This window comes from Typopeltis vanoorti, chromosome 9 (assembly GCF_054136105.1).
Source record: "Typopeltis vanoorti isolate ZY-2024b chromosome 9, IOZ_Tvanoo_1.0, whole genome shotgun sequence".
In the NCBI taxonomy this organism is placed as follows: domain Eukaryota; kingdom Metazoa; phylum Arthropoda; class Arachnida; order Uropygi; family Thelyphonidae; genus Typopeltis; species Typopeltis vanoorti.
In genome coordinates this window covers 74,762,300-74,783,464 of record NC_143557.1, presented here as the reverse complement: position 1 = coordinate 74,783,464, position 21,165 = coordinate 74,762,300, and the positions used below count along the sequence as shown (strand labels likewise).

Here is a 21,165-nt window from a genome sequence, read left to right as displayed (position 1 = left end):
AAGTCCTATCACTTATTACATTAGCACATTAACTCTTCCTAGCTCTGTTCACAGTTCAATGGACAAATAAAAGTGGACTAAGCAGGAATTTCCTCTCGATCAATCTTTGCTGACTCCTCTCGGCTAGTTTCCTCAATCTGCTACCTGTTGTCCTCCGATTTTGCCAACTAGTGATTACGTTCACGAGTCACTCCTGTGCCGATGATTGTGATACTACTCTGACGGATGGGTGTGCATGGTTTTGCATAAAGCTGCAGTCTTCACTGGCTGTTTAGCTGTGCCACTGCTATGCCTGGACCAGACTGCTACCTGACTGCATGGCTGTCGTTAATCATCGTTCTTCCCGTCCGCACGAACGACTTCTACCGGAACCCGAAACCAAGTGGAGAGAGGCACGAACCAAGAAAAAAGCCCCAAGCTCACGCTGCCAAATCTTTTATATTCTTCGCGACTGCAACCCCTACTACGTCACCGATTGCTGACGGTACCTAAGCCTTTTGCACTCCGTGCTATCTTCTCTCCGATATGTCTCCTACGTGGAGGCCTTTGCACGTGCCTCAGACTTTGCATCGCAGCTGTTCGGGGTCATGTCTATAAGCCGATTAAACTAATGTGAACTTTGCTCTAAGATAGCCAGAGGATGTGGAGAAGACTCATTAAAAACAGTGACCCTACTTAAGTGGGATAAGCTGCAGAAGAAGAAGTGTGCACCTCCCACGATGAGTCTCCAACTCCATGGAGGTCAGATGTTAATAATAATAATAATAAATACTACCTGTTGTCTTATAAAGCACATACATTACAATTCCAATATTTAATTAATTTCAAATTCTGGGTTTTTATTTCTCGTTTTCATTCCTTTTTTTTCTTTAGAAATTATATAATTTTAGATTTTTTTCGAACTTTATTCAATATAACATGCCTATACAACTCACATTTAATACTGGAATCCAATTACGAAGGAACAACATCCATGGGTAGGTAATTTAGAATAATTTAAATTAGAATAAATTTCTAATTTAAAACTAAGTTCCAGCTATTTAATTAGGATAAGGACTTGAATAATAATAATTAAAAAAGGTACCTCTATGCAGATTCAAGTCTGCTATTTAAAATATTAAATAGCTTAAAAGACTGGGTAATATCTACGAAAGGTTCAGAAACTCATGCTAAATACAACTAAAAGGAAAAATCGGCCTTCCAATTTCTAGACAAAAGCAAGATTAAAAGACCAGAACAAACGAAATGAATAAAACAAGAATCAAGTTAGTGGGTCTCTGATAAAAAAGGAACTGACAGATTACAGAAAGTAAAGACAAACAAAATCTTCAAACATTTAAAGGACTGGAAAGAAATTCAAGTGTTTTACTAAAAAAAAAATGGTTTACTAAAAAGAGAACAAGTTCTATTCTATGATAATCTTCAATAATAATCTCATATTACCTAATTTTGTAATTAAATGAACAGGATATTTGGAAAGCAGAAGAAAAACAGAAAAAAAATGCAATTAATTGAAATAAAATTGAAATTTTTATATGTATAATTAAAATTTTAACTATATAAAATTTTGGAATGTTATAATAGTTGCAATTCAGTATTAACATTTCAGAAATCTGCAACATTAATTTAATATTAAATCCATAAGCAAATTTGCAGATATAACAATAATTATTAATACAGTCGATGCTACTTATTGTAATCACTTGGGACAGTCGCTTTTCAATAACAATAGCATCATTTATTCCAATTTATTTTTTATGAACATTATTTTTTTTTAATTTATTGTTATAAAAAACTTTTTAATAAGCAACAACGTAAAATTTATTTAAAAACTTATCTAGTGTTATCTGTCATGTCTTTGAACGACAGACAACATGGCCTGCATTTGCCTAAATGATCTACGAAGTATTTGTAGAACTTCATGCATCTGGGCATTGGTTGGAGGAGCTTCTAAAATTTGTTCTTCTATACTTGTATTAGTTTAAGGTTCTCATCGGAAGCAGCCTGCCATATTTCCGACACTGTCATGGTAGCCGCCACTTCAACAACGCTGAAGTGGTGGCTACTATATCCAACCAATTTTCAAATTCTTCTTTTGACATACTGTCCGAGGTTTTATCAAAAATTTCATTCGTAAGATATTCAAATACTTCAGAAGGAGTTTCAGAGCAGTTTTCAATAGTCTTCTCTGAGACTTGCTTCATGACATTGCTACCAAATGCAATGCATCAAGAAGGGAAATCTTTTTTGCAATTGCACTTGCATCAGATTGCTCTTTTATATAATCAAGTTCAACTATAATTCTTGCATGAACTTCCCTGCGATAATAAGCTTTAAAACCTCGTATGATGCCTTGGTCACATGATTGAATTAACGATGTAGTGTTCAAAGGCAAGAAAATTACTTTGAAGTTCTTTAACAATAAATTGTTTGTGTGTGTGTGCAGTGTAGTTGTCTACTAACAACAATTTTTTGCTTTAAGATCCCACTTAACTAACCAATTTTTGAAAATTTTCATTAGTCACCCAAGCATTTGAACACTAGTCAACAGGCAAACTTCTGACACCTTTAAAACACTAAGGATTTTTACTTTCTCCAATCACTAGTCGTTTTCATTTCTCACCTTTCATATTAGCACAACAAAGAACTGTCAGTCGCTCTTTTGAAGATTTAAATCCTTTAGTACAGGTATCCCTCGGTTAACGCGGTTAATTAATCCCTCGATGTTACCACATATATCAAAATCGCGTTAATCAAATCTAATAATCAATGGTAAAAATTACAATTCGTCCGTGATCGATAATAATTCGTTTTATATGGTACTCTTTTAGGAAAGATAAAAAATGAATGCAAAGTAAATGTTTAATAAATACTTGTACCTTCATTATTTACTGCAATTTTTTTATCAAAAGAAGTTATCAAGAGTCGTTTGAATAGTTTTAGATTTTTTCTTATCAGCATATATTCTACGATAACAAGCAAAATGACTCTCCAGACTTCGCAAACGAGCAATAAAACATAAAGAAAAAAACTGCAAATATAATACATGATGATACAAATTAAGTGGATATTGAATTCATCATTATTTCATAGCCGAATATAGAAACTACAAGAGTTTCGTGCCGAATATATAGAAACTAAACGTTTCAGTGGATTCAAGCATAAGCAACCTTATGGGAAACTTGTAGTAAGCTCCAGATCACTTTCCTTAGTATTTTCCATAATGTAAAGCACATCTCCTAGAGGAGATGTATGATAAATAAGCCTTTGGCTCTCTATTTCAGTAATACATGACGGTTTATTTATTTTCAGTTACAATCTAGAAATTATTGAACAAAGAATAAAAAAAAACAACTAAACCATACTATACTGATATCGGAGGTCGCGGTATCTCTTAGATACAATTTACTGTCAAATATCACAAACCTTTACATAAGATGTGTTAAACCAAACTGACAGCAAAAAACAGTGCGGAATATCACTCATAACATATGAATGCACAGCTACTCATGACCTCCAAGCTATACACTGAATTGTGTAAGAATATTTATATTAAACATTTTGCATGTATCTGTCAGATCAGCTGCGAGCTCTGCAGGGTTAAAGGTGCATTAATCAAAACTCTTGCCGCATATATCAAGGGATTGCCGCAATTAGTTTCGCAGCGTTAATCAAATCCTGTGTTAAGCAAGGGATACCTGTACTTTCATACTTAAACAAATAAGTATACTCAGGCACTGCACGAAAATAGAGTCCTGTTTCGTCTACATTGTAAATATCCTCGGGAGAATATTCAGCAACAATTTTTGGTTACTCAGTGTTAATCAATGCATCAGCTGATAAAAAATCAGCATTTTTTGATTCACCATGAATATGCTTGTACACAATATCCTCTTGCTTTTTCCACCTGTTAAACCATCCATCAGGTGCAGTGAAATTTTCTGTGCTCATTGTTTTTGCAAGTTCTTCTGCTTTTTGATGCATCAAAGGCCGATTAATCAAAGCATTCTTTTCACGAACATTACTAAACCAAATTTTTAATGCGGATTCAACTTGAGTATCCTTACCAGATCGGGTTCTCTTCCAATGCATGTTCTCATTCATAAGAACTGAAGTTTTAATCTTTGATCTGTTTTTTTAAGACCATACACAAGAGTAATTGTGAAATTTTAAAATGTACAGCCTCACTATGCTGATTAATTTTGGACAACTTATCATAGCACTCCAAAATTCTTTGCTTTTCTTGAAAAGATAAATTTATGTTTTTTACTTGCTTCTACAATAATGCTAAGGGATATTTTAACGAGCACTTAAAGTCAAATTCACTTACTGAAAGAGAATACGAAAATAAACTCAAAAAATCACAATTAGACTGTATTTATACAGTCTAATTGGAAGATTTAAGATTACCCACCTGCATTTGTCTGGAAGATATAAGATTTATGGAAGAATAAGATTAAAGGAAGATTACCAAAAAAAGTCAGATTTCAACAAATGTTCTTTGTCAAAATTTCTCCTGATTAACCCTTATTTCATAGAATTCTGATATGCAAAACGATAAACATTCGAGGATTTTGATAAAAATAACTGGAACTTCAATTATAATAGACAGATTATTTTTAATTCATTTTAAACAGTGTTTGGGACCGACTGATTTTGATAACAATAGCCAATTGATAATATCCTCGATCACATTAAGCGGATTCTACTGTACTATTATTTACATAAAATAACATACTGGAACAAAACACCATTATTTATTTTCTTATTTAGTGCCAAAATGTTAGGCAGTACCAAAGCAAAAAAAAAAAAGTTGAAATAACACTTCTTTTTCACTTTGGTACCTACCTACATGATCTTTTAGTTTACTTCATGAGACCAGATGAAACACTGAAGATTTGTTCTTTCTCCCTGACTAATGAAACAAAAACAAATTTCTAACTAATGCATAAACACACACACACACACACACACACACACACACACACACACAAAAAAAAAGCTCAAAATTTGGTGGATATGAAAAAATGCATCAACATATTTCTGTTTAATATTTATTTTGTGGCATGACATCCTGTGGATTTGGTATTTTTAAGTACATATTTATCACTAATGATATTGCATTGGTTTCAATTGAGGAGGAAAATAAATAAATTCCTGTGCCTTGGTAAATCATAATGTAGGAAATTTGATCACATTCAAAAGAAAAATCACATTAATGCAGATATGTTAAGCAACGTCATGTTAAACAGACACCCACTGGATATCAATTTTAAAATAATAGTATATTAATTTCATGATCCAATATATACACTTTCATGTATAGGTTTTTTGCTCACCATTTATATAACTTATGTGGCATAGACAGATAATAACTGACAGCAGTTAAGCAAGGTAATTCTGCTGTATGGTAGATGAAATTTTCTGTGTTCATAAGAATTTCAAACTTTTAAACTTTCAAAAAAACAACTACACTGGTCTTGCAATCTTCAAAGGAATTACATTAGTTAATAAGATCACTGAGTAATGAAACTCAAATTACTTATGTTTTTACAATGTCTAATAGAAAAGACATTACTGTATAACACGAAATCAATAATCTGCCTCTATCAATTTAGGGTAATCAAAGAAGTGTAACAACTGGAATTCAGCAAGGTAATTTTTATTCTGGTTATACAGAGCCTATTTAAGATATATATATATATAAAAGATTCTACAGTGCAGCTGAAAGAACAATATGTGTGCTCTGATTTAAAAAGACCTGAATTTGAATCCCGCTGATAATGCATGCAGCATTTTATTGTAAGGACTTTTCAATTAAAGATAATCTACTCAGTCTCATATTTCTTTCCACCCCACTTAAAAAAAAAAAAAAGTTCACATTTTTATCCCTAAAACAAACAAACAAACAAACTGGTAGACAATAGACAGAAGCTAGTGAAATAGCATTAACTACATACCATAATCCTAGCAATGGACATACCACTGTTGTCTTTTCCTTCTTTCACAAACCTCAGAAAAAATAGAACAAGCTGGAGAAGATCCCCTAATAAATATGTAATTGCATTATTAATATTCTCATTGTTCCCTCCCCCTTCATTTTTTTTTATTTTTGGTATTTTCTTTCTTTCAATAGTGAGTCCTTTTTAAGCTGGAAAAATTCAACAGTTATGAACATTACTGCAAGGTAGCTAAATTTTCTGCCACAATTTGCACAGTGTGTTCCTGAAATTTTTTTTTTTTTTTTTGGATAACCACCTGTATAAACTCCCTCCCTCATAAACCGAATACAAATATCAATATCAGCAAACTGCAAGTTCGAATCCCATCATGTGCAAAACTTCCATTTACCAGAGGTCTGAAATGGCTTGAAAAAGTACAACTGTTTAGTCTAGAGTGGATTGGTCTCTAGTAGAATGTGAAAATGTTCAAGTTTATTTTTTTTTCCAATCACATAAGAAATTTTTTTTACAAATCTATCATTTCATCTACCTTACATAGAATTAGGTTATTGTAACTTCCACTACTCATCTCAATGGCATTGCTTTATGAGGATGTTACTCTATTTTTTGTTTATATATATATATATGTAATTTTTTTTTTTACCTTGGGGATATTGTATATTAGGATAACCAAGTTATTTTATAAACTTGGTTATTTTAACTCCTAATCCCAAGTATACAAACAATTAAGTTTGCGCCTGAAACAAAGTTCAAGCCTAAAGATGATACAACACCAGGGCAACTCATTGTAAAGGTGGGTAAAGCTCTGATCACTATTCTTAGTATTTTCCCATAATGTAAAGCACATCTCACTAGAAGATGTATACTGCAATGCATTATGGGTGGGGTCACTACCCAGACCAGTTTCAACCTTTATCGAGGTCTCCTCAGTGAGTAGCTATATATAGCTCAGTCAGTATACATCTTCTAGTGAGATGTGCTTTACATTATGGGAAAATACTAAGAATAGTGATCAGAGTTTTACCCACCTTTACAATGAGTTGCCCTGGTGTTGTATCATCTTTAGACTTGAACTTTGTTTCAGGAGCAAACGTAATTGTTTGTATACTTGGGATTAGGAGTTAAAATAACCAAGTTTATAAAATAACTTGGTTATCCTAATATATATATATATGTGTGTGTGTGTGTGTGTGTGTGTGTGTGTGTATATCATAATCAGCCATTGTCAATCCATTGCTGGATGAAGGCCTTTCCAAGATTATTTCAAAACTGTCTGTCCATGGCTCTCCTTTTCCACATCACTCCTGCAAATCTGATGATCATCAATCCAATGTGATTGATTGAAACCACCGACTAGCAAACTAGCTGAGGTTTGTCCAAGTTGATTGAACTGTGTTTGTAAAAGTCAATGTACGTAAGCACAATTTTGTTAATGTCTTAAAAGCTCACAACTGAGAGTTGTGTGTGTGCTTACAGAAAATTGTTAGTATATATATGTTAGTTAATATATATATGTTAGGTTGGCATCATTTTTCCTCTCATGGAATCCAATCCAGTACTTCTTTTGTCCATTGTTGATCCTGTCTTCAAGCACTTCAAGTCCAGTGCACTGCCACTTAAGATGTTTCACTCTTCCTATGATGTCAGAGACTTTGGTTTGATTTCTTATCCACATATTCCTTTTGTGATCCAGTCTTGTAATACTGTAAAATCTCTCGCGATAAATTTATTAATTAAATTTTTGAGATCTATTTTACAGAGGCTTATGGAAATTATAATGTAATAAAATGAATATTATATTTCTACTATTAAAATGCATAATTTAATGTACATTGGAGTATATGTGAAATGGAAAGTAAGGGATTAACCCAGATTATAGTGATGACAAAGTAAAAAAAAGTTTGCAAGGTCTTGCAAATATACAAATATGCGCCCAAGAACGGAGGCCGCCAAAGTGACGTCATTGTGCAGGCGGGTAATCCTGGAAACTACATCATGGAGAACAAAGGATTAGCAATGATATATAAAAGGGGCTCTCGGTTTTGTTTTGTTTTTTTGTCTCCAGATTTTGGTTCCAGGTACGTGACCCCAAGTGCAGGGGAGAGAAGAGAGGCCATAATTTCAATGAATTTCCTGTGGATGCAAGGATGTGCTTACCCATTAGACATCGCGGTGACTTCGGCAGTTTCCAGTTTCCCGATGGAAGATCAACCTAAGCTTTCCTGGAAAACTTCTACAGCAGAACCACCAGGAAAAAGAAGCAACATGAAGCTAAACTAGCTGAGGTTTGTCCAAGTTGATTGAACTGTGTTTGTAAAAGTCAATGTACGTAAGCACAAATTTGTTAATGTCTTAAAAGCTCACAACTGAGAGTTGTATGTGTGCTTACAGAAAATTGTTAGTATTTGATTAGTTAATAAGTTATGGTAATGAAAGGGAAGACGAATGTTAACCTAAGTTTTAAAAGAGGTATACTGTGAGTAGATTAGCCTAGTGGCTATGCGCTTCGCAACCATATGCCTGGGGAAGGAGTGTCCTAGGTTCGATTCCCGTCGGTGACGTGAGGAGCTGAAGGATCTTCCTCAGCCATAGCCAAGTTAGCCAGTCTTGGGCGTGGACAGCAGGGTTTTTTCCACAGTTTATTCTGGGGTTTTTCATCCCGCAAAGCAGTCAAACTGGCCTTGAGAACTCAACACTACAGGCCATAGGATACACCGGGGCATAAGGCTGACCACCATATCCTGTAAACGGAGTAAGGTCCGATGATCAATGAACCCTCGACACCGCAAGGTAAAAGAGGGTATAAGGAAGATGAATTAATAACGGAAAAAAACTCACGTACAAAGATTATTTAATAGTATAATTTTTTTTTTTTTTTAAAATAGTATAATTTTCGCCTGTGTGTCACAGGCGTCTTCAGTACTTAGGTAGCGCTTTTTGGAATTGTCAGTTATTGTTTAATTTGAGCTTAATTATGATGCCTGTGAAACACAGGCAAAAATTATACTATTAAATAATCTTTATACGCAAGTTTTTTTCCGTTATTAATTTTGTATCGAATGTTAACCTATATATGTAGTGAATGAAGTTTAGCTATGTGAATGGAGCAGTCACATGTCTAAATTAGATAACTAAGTATTGTGACAGGGTTAAGTAAATGTTGAATGTAAGATGTTTGGTTGCATATTTTGCCTACTGTGCATGTAAAAGGGCTTAGAGAGATAATGTCTCTTATTTGTTTGTGCATTGTACTATTTTACTAGGTTAAAATAAAATGTTTTGTTTGTGTAACTATCTTGTCTGATCTATTGCCAATGCATTATCTCCAAAAAAATTAGCGAACTTGCAAGTTTGTCTAATTAAAATTTGCCACGACTAGCTATAAAGGATTGCGTATGTTAAATTTGATTTTTGCATATGTTCCATACCTAAATTCTCAAACTATATATATAATTTATATTATATATATAGCTTCAGTTGTTAAACAAATAAATTTTTCTAAATTATATGGTTTGAGAGTTGGTAATCTGTTTATGGTGGATAGACTAATAACAAAGGTCATTCACTAGCAGTGGGAGCATAAAGAAGATTATAAGGGATTAATAGTGAGGTCTACAAGCTGATTACAGTTACAATTGAGTAAAGTAGAAGTAGTGAGTTAGGCCTAAAGTGCACGCGTATAGAAATAACAAAGGTGTGGTCAATAGAAATACAGAGTTGATAATGGACGTAGAATATTAGAATGTTACAAATGGCACAATCGATGACATCTTAAATAACATAACATAATAAAAAATATTTTTACAATACCAAGCATACTTCTTTCCATACTAAATTGTGTTGTTCTTAATTTTTGAATTTCCTTTGCATTTAGTGTCCATGTTTCACACCCATATGTCAATATAGGAAGAATACATTGGTTAAAAACTTTTCTCTTCAGGCATAATGGTAGTTGGCTTTTGAATATTGACTAATGTTTCAAATGCTTTCCATCCAAGCATTGTGCATCTTTTAATTTCATCCATGATATTTTGTTCCATTGATATATGTTGTCCTAAGTATATGTAATGATCTACTTGTTTAATTTAATCATTGTTGATTTTTATTATTTCTGGATGGACATAGCTATTGAACATAACTTGGGTCTTCTTTAGGTTTACATTTAGGCCAGCTGTTTTGCTGGCAATTTGGAGCTCATGGATACGAGTCTGTAATTCATGCACAGTTGAAGTAAAGATAACTATGCCATCTGCAAAGTAAATGGCTTACATATCTTCCATTTATCTTCAGACCTTTCCCTTCCCAATCAAGAAGTTTGAATATTTCTTCTAGGCATGATGTGAATAATTTTGGAGATACTGTGTCACCCTGTCTTTTATCTCTCTGTATTTCCACAGTAGAGATGTTTCCATTGAAATGAATTGCTGCTGTTGCATTGGTGCATGCTGATTTGATGGTCTGGATGTATGGTTCCTCCACTTGTTGGTTTCATAATGCTTTAAGTATTGCACATGTTTGTACTGAATCAAAAGCTTTCTCGTAATCAATAAAACCAAGGCATAGTGGTAACTGATATTCATTAGACTGTTCGATAATCTGTTGCACAACTTGAATATGGGTCCTTGTATTAAAGCTACTTTGAAAGCTTGCCTGTTCTTTTGGTTGTGATAGGTCCAGAGTTCTACAAAGCCTATAAGCCAAGACTTTTGTAAACACTTTGTAAACCACCAATATTAGACTGATGGGTTGGTAGTTCATCAAGTTTTCTATTACATCTTTTTTATGTATCAGAATTAGAGTAGCCTTCTTCCATGTGCTTGGTAAATCATTTTTCTTCAGACATAAGGTAAATAGTTTTGCTAAGATTTTGTAGATAATTTCCTCACCTGCAGCTTTTCTATTTTGCTCCACATAATTTCTTCTGGTAGAATATGTGGCACTTCAGTTATTTCGTAGTTGTCTTCTTCTTCATTTAATTCATCATCCTGATATAATAGTGAGTAAAATTCTTCAAATCTTTTTGCTATAGCATATCTATTTCTGGTTATAGTCCATCTTGTAGTTTGACTGTAACCATCAGTTTACTGCTGTTTGGCTTTTTTGAGACAAAAGTGTTTTCAATTATTTGTTGTATGAATTTACAACTGAATTTTCTTATTTCTTCCGTGATATGTTTCCCGATTGTTTTGCATAATTCAGTGTATTTAATTTTATTCTGTAGGTTATTTGCTTGTTTCATTTCTCTCTGTTTCTACATAAGCTATTTTGTTTCTTCAAAAATTTTGTCTCGCTTCTGTTCTGTGATACCAGCTATTCCAAGTGAGCAGTGTAAAAGGTTTTGGGTAATAATGTCATCTTTCTGATGCATCAGCATTGTCATCTATAATAAGATTTTTGAATCTATTGTTTAGTTCATGTTGGAATATATGTTCTTTTAATGTTGAGTTTGTGTAGATCTATATTTTGCTTTGATCTTTAAAACATTTTTCTTCTTTCTTTTTGGCAGTTTATTTGAATCTTACTGCATACCATACAATGGTCACTTTCAATGTTGAAGGTGTATATAACAGAGCAGTCCTGAAAGATGTTTTTCTTATTACCAAGGATAAAGTCAATTTCACTAGTATTTTGAGGTACAGGTTTTCTTTTTCTGCAAATTTTATTAACCTTGCTACTCTATCATCTCTCATGCCATATCTAGAATTTCCCATTTAGCTTTCATCTGATTGTTGTAAACCAATTCTAGCATTAAAGTCTCCCCATTACAATTCAGAATTGATGTTTTCCTTTATTGTAAAGATGAGATACATCATAATAGAAATCTTCAATTTCTTCATCAGCATAACTTATTATTAGTGCATAGACTTGGATGATCTCAAGAATGTATCTTTTTGAGATTTGAACAACAATACCTTCTATTCGATCAGATATACTGTCAAATTTTAATATGTTGTCATTCGATTTTTTGTTAATCATGAATCCAAATCCGCTGATTCTTTTCTTATCTTGGCCTCTATAATACAGTATGTCTCTGTTTTTTAATTGAAGAATTTCTTCACCATATAATCTTTTTTTTTGGTAGTCTACAGACTCATGTTTTATTCATATAGTAAATGAATTTATTCTATAATACCTAATGTTCATAAGGATCGTTTTGTTGCAGTTTATGCAGAATATATACAGGAACTACAACATAGCAGAAATGAAATTCTGAGAAAAACAATGAGTCATTGAAGTAATCAAGAAAGGGAGTTTAGCATGACAAGCTGCTTTTCTCAAAATTTCATTTCTTTGTCTTTCTTCCCACTGGAAATTGTTGAGTATTTTTAATCTTGTACTTCTTTGTAATTAAATATCATTAAAAAATATCTTCTTCATGTAGTTTCCTCAGTGAGAGGATGCAGCACCATGTCCTTCCAGTTCTCTCTGTTGGTGGCTTTCCTTTTTGTTTCTGCACAGTCATGTGATCCTGTCCATGATCTTATATCTTCAAGCCATGTCCTTCGTTTTTTGCCTCTTGATCCTTTTCCCATAATTTTTCCTTCTATAACTGTTAATATCCTCTGTCCTGCTGAACCGCTCAGTACATGTCCTGCCAATCTCATCTTTCTCTGGATCATTTCCTGTAATAAAGATCTCTGTGTTCTCATTCTCTGTAGGACATCTGTATTTGTCACATGTTCTGTCCATGGGATTTTCAGAGCTCTCCTATAGCACCACATTTCAAAGGCGACTATCTGTTGCCTTACTCTCTTCTTGAATATCCAGGTCTCACTTCCATATGTGAAAATTGGCCACACTAATGTTCTTATCATTCTTTTCTTTGTCTCAATACTCACAGAACTTCTGAGCAGATCTTTATTTTTCCAGAATGCATCTTTAGCTATGGCTGTTCTTATTTTTATTTCTTTATCTTGCTTTCCATCTACAGTAAAGTAGGTGCCTAAATATTTGTATTCTGTTGTATGTTCAATTTTCATATTGTTTATGAATATTTCTGGCTCGGATCTGCTTTCTTTTGAGATTTTCATAAATTTGTTTTTTTTTTTTTGCATTAACATTAATATCTAATCCAAATTCTTTACCTTCTTTAATTAGTAGCTGCAGTAATTTGATTAATTTATTTCTGTTTTCTGCTATTAGAATGGTATCATCAGCATATCTAAGATTGTTGTATTTTATACCATTGATACTAATTCCTGATTTTTGTTTTTCAATCTTTTTCATCACTGTCTCACTATAAATATTAAATAGATTTGGTGAAAGGATACAACCTTGTCTAACTCCTCTTTTTATTTTCACTTCAGAAGTCTCAGAGTTAAACAGCTGCATTTTCTGTTTGGTGTAAATCATTTTTATAATCTTAAGTACATGATCTTCTACGTCTAATTTATCTAATATAATGAACATTTTATTATGTTTTACCCAGTCAAAAGCCTTCTGAAAGTTTATGAAGTATATGTAAATGTTCCTATTTCTTTCAAGTGATCTTTCTATTAGTATTTTTAGTTCCAGGATAGCATTAATGGTTCCCATTCCTCTTCTGAAGCCTTTCTGTTGTTTCACTCAATTCACTGCTTATGGCTCTTTCAATTTGTTTGTTAATGAAGGTTAAAATAATTTTAGATGCATGAGATAGTAGGCTCACAGTTCTGTAATCCTCACAATTTTGTGCATTGTTTCTTTGGAATTGGTATATACAGATAGATGTTGTAAAAACTCCAGGTAATTGTATTGTTTTATAGATGTCTTGAATGGATTTCACTAAATAGTTGTTATTATGGCCAGTCAAAGCTTTCAGCAGCTCAGGTGGAATATTATCACACCCAGGGGATTTATTATTAGACAGATTCTTAATTATATGTTCTACCTCCTTTCTTGTGGGTAGAGTGGTATCTGTTGTTACATTTAACTTAAGGTGTCGTGAATCATCCAACATGTTACCATTATCATCATCATAGAGATCTGATAAGTACTCCACCCATCTTCCATTTAACATTTCCTTATCAGTGAATATGTTTCCATCTTTGTCCTTGATGTTATTAGACTGTGTGCGTTTTGTTTTTCCATTAATTTCTCTCACTTTCAGGAATGCTTCTCTGGTTTTGTTCCTATTTTGTAATTCTTCTATCTCAGTGCACTGCCTATTTATCCAAAAATATCAAAAATCTATTTAATCAAAAATATCAATCATACCAATAAATTTGGTAAATTTATTAATTTTATGTTTTGGATATTACTGCCAGATAGTAATAGGCAAACAGTCTGAAAACAAGAACTAAATCTAAGACATCCATGCCAAAAACTGAAACAAATCATTCAGCCAGGAAACTATGGTGAAAAAAAAATGGCTGTAAAGATAGAAAAATCAGAACTTCATAGCAGATCAAATAAGTTAAAAGAGAAATCCTGAAAAAAAAAAAAAGAAATCATACTGAAAGTTACCAGCAAGTGAGTCTGTGTATGATCTTAGATACAGAGAAAATTGTAAGAAAATTATTGTAAAGATGGGATAAATCGAAGTTGAAGGTGTTTATAACAGAGCAGTCCTGAAAGATGTTTTTCTTATTACCAAGGATAAAGTCAATTTCACTAGTATTTTCCATTTCCATGTCCACTTCCCATGTGTTGTTTTTGTGAAAAAAGAATTGACGAGGTACGGGTTTTCTTTTTCTGCAAATTTTATTAGCCTTGCTACTCTATCATCTCTCATGCCATATCCAAAATTTCCTAACGAGGCTAAATAAAAGTCATGAGAAGAGTTCAAAAAGAAGAAAGGGAAAAAGGATCAGACATATTCTGAGAGGAAATGGAATCATCAGAGATACCATCGAAGGAAAAACAGACGGAAAAAGACCAAGAGGAAGAGTAAGGAAAATAAAGCTAGATGACATGCTGAATGGAGATAGGTACACAACCTTGAAAGAGAAGGCTCAGAACAGAAGAGAGTGGAAGGAAAGTTTTTGCTACTAAGAGAAGAACCTGCTCAATTGCAGAATACTTAAGAAATAAGATTACATATATGTGTACACACACACACACTACAAAACCTGTTTGTGTAAGCCTTCCAGACACTATTACTAATGAACATAGATCACTGGTGAGAGTTAAAAGTCATTATTTCCTAGAATTTGGAAATTTTTAGACGATAATTCTGATTAAGACTGGAATGACTATGAAAAGCTTCACGGAATTCTTTGGGAACGTCTCAAATTTGAAAGGACTTGTGTGAAGAATTGTGTTGTCTTATAGGATCCTGTGGCTAGTAGAAATATCTTCTGCAAGACCAGATTTTCCAAGCTGAGAAATCTGGTCTTATGTTCTTCCCTCTCTAATTATGTGTGTAGTCTTTTAATCATGTCAAAAACAGTTGTTTTTCATTAATGAATGCTTTCAAGAGGAAGTACGATAAGTGTTGGGTGAATTCTGGGTTATGTGGGACTCAGACAATGAGTTTAACTCTACAGATTCATCATATAATAATAATACACAAATATTACCTGAATGATATTGCAAAACAGTTTTCTTCTTTTTCACTTGGACGCACTAAATAAGCACCATCATAATGGACTCTCTTCAGCATTTCCTCTGCTTCTGTACGAGTCATATTTGGATGATACCATCTGTTATTAAAGAGCAAATGCATGCTATCAGAAAGTTTTGTATACTATAGAATTAGAGAAACAGAATTAATCAGGATTTACAGCATGAGAATGTCTCTCTCTCTCTCTCACACACACATTCATAGCAGACATAATTTAAACTGAAATCATTGAAAATTGATGAGATTTAGTCATAACAAATAGCATATAACTTTTAATTTTTCAGGAAATGACAATATATATTAGAATATTAATTAAAAAATTTAATCAATAGCTTCCTGTATTTCGACAATGTTACATTGCCATCTTCGAGGATCACAAAACAATGATATGGGCACACAGACACTAACACTAAGCAAATGAAGTCAGTCCTAGAATCCTAAAGGTGTCACCCTAGCAGGCTAAATTCAGTTGTCTTGGCATTTGGCTGATGTTCTTAGAATTCAAGCTTCCCAAATTTGAGGCAGTCTCATGCATCCCAATTTGTTGAGGTTTGGGATGTTTTTTAGATTAGAGCTGAGGTGAGTCAAGGAATAATCTTTCATATGCATACTTGATATGCTGTAATAAAATGGCCTTCTTGCAGCGTATTCTGTGGTTGTCCAATGCATCGCCAGCAAGTCCTGAGTGGCTGTATTGGTGAAATAGGATGTAGTCTTTGTGTTTGGATATCCTGATATTAGCTGTCCTGCCTTTATGGCCATAGTAGGACAGTTTACAACTGCAAGGGACCTGGTATACTCCAAATAGGTCTAGGGTAAGTGGCTGGTCTTTGGTGGAGCAGATAAGAGATACTAATTTCTTATATGGTTTATAACAGGTAGTCAATTCATATTTTTTTAGGCTTTTTGTTGGCTTTTCAGACGTGCCCCAGATATAAGAAATGGTGATAGATTTTATGTAATCTCTGTTATGAAAGGGAAGGAGGGGGGGGGGGAGGTTGTGGTTAACTAGTTTTAATATTTTCTGGATTTTTTGGGAGTTGTAGCCATTAGCTAAGAAGGTGTTAAGGATATGGTTAAGTTCAGTAGTTAGGGCATTATTATCTAAACTGATTAATTTCTCCCTGTTATATAGGTTTTTTATAATCCCATGTTGGGGGAGTGGGAGTTGACTGCTGGTGAATATATCTAGCTGTATGTGTAGGTTTTCTGTAAACAGAGAAATCCAATCAGGTTGGCATGTAATCAGTGACTAGGAAAGGGAGATTGTTGTTTTCCTGTTGCAAGGAAAAATGGATTCTGGGGTGTTGACTGTTTAAGTGTTGAGAAATTGTGGAGTGTATCCAGGCCATGCAGCTAAATAGCAAACACATCATCCATGTAGCATAGCCAAACAGTGAGTTTATGTGGGACAGAGTTTAAGGCCTTTTCTTCAGAAGTCTCCATAAAGAAGTTGGCCAAGGGTGGAGAGAGTGGAGAACCCATGTCTGTTCCCTCTATCTGTTAGTAGAATTTTCCTTGCCAAACAATATAGCCTGAGTTCATGGTGAACTGAAATAGGGCTGAGATATTGTGAGGAAATTTAGTTTGGATGAGGTCTAAGGTATCTTTGAGTGGGACACTGGTGAATAAGGAGGAGACATCTGACATAAATTGACAATTATGTCAGTGTGTGTGTTGGAGTCAGAAGTTTTTATACTGGCTTTCAAGCGGGCTGAGTTTTTTTTTATTGTGATGGTGTGATGCCATCGTTTTGTGTGAGCATTCTGGCAATATATCATATATACCGAACACAAGGACTACATTTTCAACAATACAGCCACTCAGGACTTGCTGACCATGCATTGGACACCCACCACAGAATAGGATGCAAGAAGGCCACTTTATTACACCACAGCATGTACAAGTATGAAAAATTATTCCTTGAATCAGACTCAGCTTTTAAAAATTTCCCAAACCTCAACAAATTTGGGTACATGAGACTACTCAAATTTAGGAAGCTTGCATTCTAAGAACATCAGCCCAACAGCCAAGAAAAACCTAATTTAGTCCACTAGGGGGCACCTTTAGGACTCTAGGACTGACTTCAGTTGCCTTTCTTCAGCAACATTTACTTAGTGATAGTGCCTGCATGCACATATAATTGTTTTGTGATCCCTGAAGATGGTGATGTAACAATGCAAAAATATTGGAAGGTATTGATTAAAGTTTTTAATTAATATTCTAGTAAACATTGTCGTTTCTTGAAAAATGGATTTTGTTCGTAAATTGCGCTGCATTTTTTTCAGTCTGGATACAAGTGTCCTTCAGTAGTGTTTGTTGTTGGAATTTTGTTTGTTCATACTGTGTTTTTCTACTTGTTTGTTCTTACTGCTTATGAAATGGCATCCATAAAGAAGTGCATGTTGGCAGCATGGAAAGCTTTAGCATGCAGATCAAGTTCTGCCTTGAATTTTATCCAGTGGATGCGCTACGAAAATTGTTTCATGTATATGAAGTAATTTTTAAAAAAATTTCCAAAAAATGTGAAAGATTTGGAGACTGTTAGGGTAAATGAAAAGAAGGAAAGCATTAACATATGGGAAAAGTGGGTTGAAAGATTAGAGCAATTAAAAATGAAAACAAGCATTGGGACCGCAGTAGATCTTAGGCAAGAGTTAGTGAAAATTATAAGTGAAATAAAATATCTGGAAGATGATATTAAACATCTAAAAAGAAGACTACTAACTTCTTCATTCTCATGAGGCAGTCTTGAAAGAAAGAGTCAAAAGATAATCGTATATCATTGTGGAGACTCGATCATGAGAAGTGTGATGACCTAGTAAGTCCACAAAACATGCTTCCTGGTGGAATAATGAAACAAACAACTGATGACCGCTGCAGAGAAGGAAAGAGCAGGCATCAAAATTAATGGTAGTTGTGGGCACAAATGATTTAGTTGGTGAAAAAAAAAAAAAAAAAAAAAAAAAAAAAAAAAAAAAAAAAAAAAAAAAAAAAATGTTGATAGAGACTTGAGGAAGCTGTTGCTGCAGGTAAAGGATATTAGTGTTTAAAAGTCATTAATGTGCTGCTCAGATATGATAATAGTGAACTGAGAAGTGAATTGTAAATCTACAGTGAATTTGAAGGAAAGTTGGAATGGTTTTAATTTGATGGATTGCATTTGAATCGGTTTGGTGTTGGGCATTTAGAAAGGCTATTGTCTTCTGAGAAGGCACAGAATGAAGAAGTTAATGTAGCAAATGATCAGTCTACTCGTGAAGCAGGATAGCACAGTACAGCTAAACGGATTATACGACAGGAGGAAGATGGAAAACATGGCTGAAGATGTGGTTGCAGCAGCAGCACTATGTGATGGAATGCATAAAGGTGTGGATGAGACAGGTATGAATGGAAATCAGAGTCAGGACAGGGAAAAAGGAGTGATCAGACCAAAGAGACAGGTACCGTATAAGCAATTAGAATAGAGAATGTTGGTGCTTAGAATGGCCTCGAAGACACTGAGATTGTTATGTTTGTACACAAATATAAGGAGTATTCAAAATAAGAAAGTGGTGTTGTTGCACTGACTGAGTCAGTATGCCCAAAGATAATCGGTAAAGTGAAAGTAGGTTGTCTGAGGAGAATGTGAGACCGGGAATAGAAATGGAAGGATATATGATTTTTGGGAGGAATGGAAAGTGAAAAGATGAGGGGGAGTGCTGTTAATGATTGCAGAGGGATTGTGTCCAAAAAGTGTGGAAGTTGATAGTACACACAAACTTTGAATCAGTGTGGTTGAAGTTGAAATCAACAGGCTAGTATGTTTGATAGGATGCTATTATAGGCCAGGAAATGTAGAGAATATTGATTGTGAAATGTTTAGGCAAATTGGTTGGGCATGTAAAAAGAAGGTGATCCTGATGGAAGACTAATTATAAGCATATATAATGGAAGGAGGAGGAGATGGTGTATGAGAACAAGAAAGTGTGTGTTTGGTGAATTTTTGAGAGATAAATATCTTAAGCAAGATGTGACTGAAGCAACTAGAGGCTTTAATGTTTTGGATTTGGTGTAACTTAACAATATGTAATTGTTAATGAGGTGTTGACACAGCCACCAATTGGTGAGAGTGCTCATGAAGTACTTGTTTGGGATGCAGTAAAACAAGAAAACGTTACTGCCGAAAATGGATATATGTGGAAGTATAAGGTCTGTGATTATGGGAAGCTTTGTAGTCGATTGGCGTCAATATGTTGGGAAAATGAGCTGTGCAGAAAAGATGTTGATACTGTCTTATGAATTTCCATACACTGTCAACATCTTTTCTGCACAGCTCATCTTCCCAACATATTGACGCCAATTGACTACAAAGCTTCCCATAATCACAGAAGGTACCAGACAGTTGGAGGTGATTGGATCCATAAAGAGTTGAAAGTGCAGACTAGGCAGATGACAAACATGATAAAGAAAGAAAAGATGCAATATGAGAGAAGATTGGCTGGTCAGGCCAAGGTTAATTCAAGGGGATTTTTCTGCTGTATGGCAAGTAAGAGAAAGAATTACTAATTATATGAAGAGCCAAAGGCTTCAATTCAGCAACATGAAATTATTTAAGTTAAGGGATATTACATTACATCCCATATTGTTTCATAGCCAAATAAGAAACTCAAAGAGTTTCATGCCGAATATAGAAACTACATAAAGTTCGGCGAGTCCAAGCGTAAGCAAATACCTGGATAGTGCAACACATAACCCATTTGGTAGTGCAACACTGAGGCAACTCATAGCAAGGGTGGAGCAAGCTCTGATCACTGTTCTTGGTATTTACTCATAATGTGAAACCCAGCTCCTAGGAGCTGTATTACTGTTCTACATGATGAGAGAAGGTCACTACCCAGACTGGTTTCAACCTTTATTGAGGTCTCATCAGTGAGTAGATAGACCTAGTTAATACCAAGTTTGTAGCGAACAGAACTTACATACCCTGCTATAAGAATTGCCAAGAAGGTGTCCTAATAAATTACTAATTATATGAAGAGCCAAAGGCTTCAATTCGGTGACGTGAAATTTTATTCGACGAGTTTCTTATTCAGCTATGAAACAATATGGAATGTAAAGTAATATCCCTTAACTTAAATAATTTCACGTCGCCGAATTGGAGATGGCAATCAAAGAAGAAGAAGGTATTACATCCAGCATTATTTCAAAGCCGAATGTAGAAACTATGAAAGTTTCGTAAAAAGTACTTTAGTCTTTTTACGAAAGTAAAAAGACTAAAACGAGAGTTTTGCTCTCTTAAGGTTTCTGCCTGGTCTCTGAGGAGAACCAACCAGTTCAAAACAGCTGTGAGGCCAGTGAAATCTTATCAAAATGGACTAGTAGAAAAGGAACATATAGACGCTTGGGCAGCGTTTATGTTTTCTAAGTAGTCCATGTTAAGGCAACTCGTGAATACCAGTGAATGTATTCCAGTAAGCTCTCTGGTCAATTTATTTTTATGAAACTTTCATAGTGTCTACATTCGGTTTGAAATAATGCTGAACCTAATATCCATTTTACTCATATAATTATTATTATGTAATAATAATTAATATATAATATATAATAATATAATAATAATTAATGTAATAAATATAATAATTATTATTATTAATTATTATTATTATTACAATTATT

General features: G+C 34.0%; 1 protein-coding gene across 1 annotated transcript in view; it reads right to left on the bottom strand.

The window, feature by feature from the left end:
* sl (small wing phospholipase C gamma 1) overlaps window positions 1–21,165 on the bottom strand; it is a 546,737-nt gene that overhangs the window by 272,355 nt on the left and 253,217 nt on the right. The window contains exon 17 of the mRNA XM_090398565.1: window positions 15,464–15,586. Within this exon, the coding sequence (XP_090254691.1) occupies window positions 15,464–15,586 (123 nt within the window). The remainder of the gene's footprint in view (window positions 1–15,463; window positions 15,587–21,165) is intronic.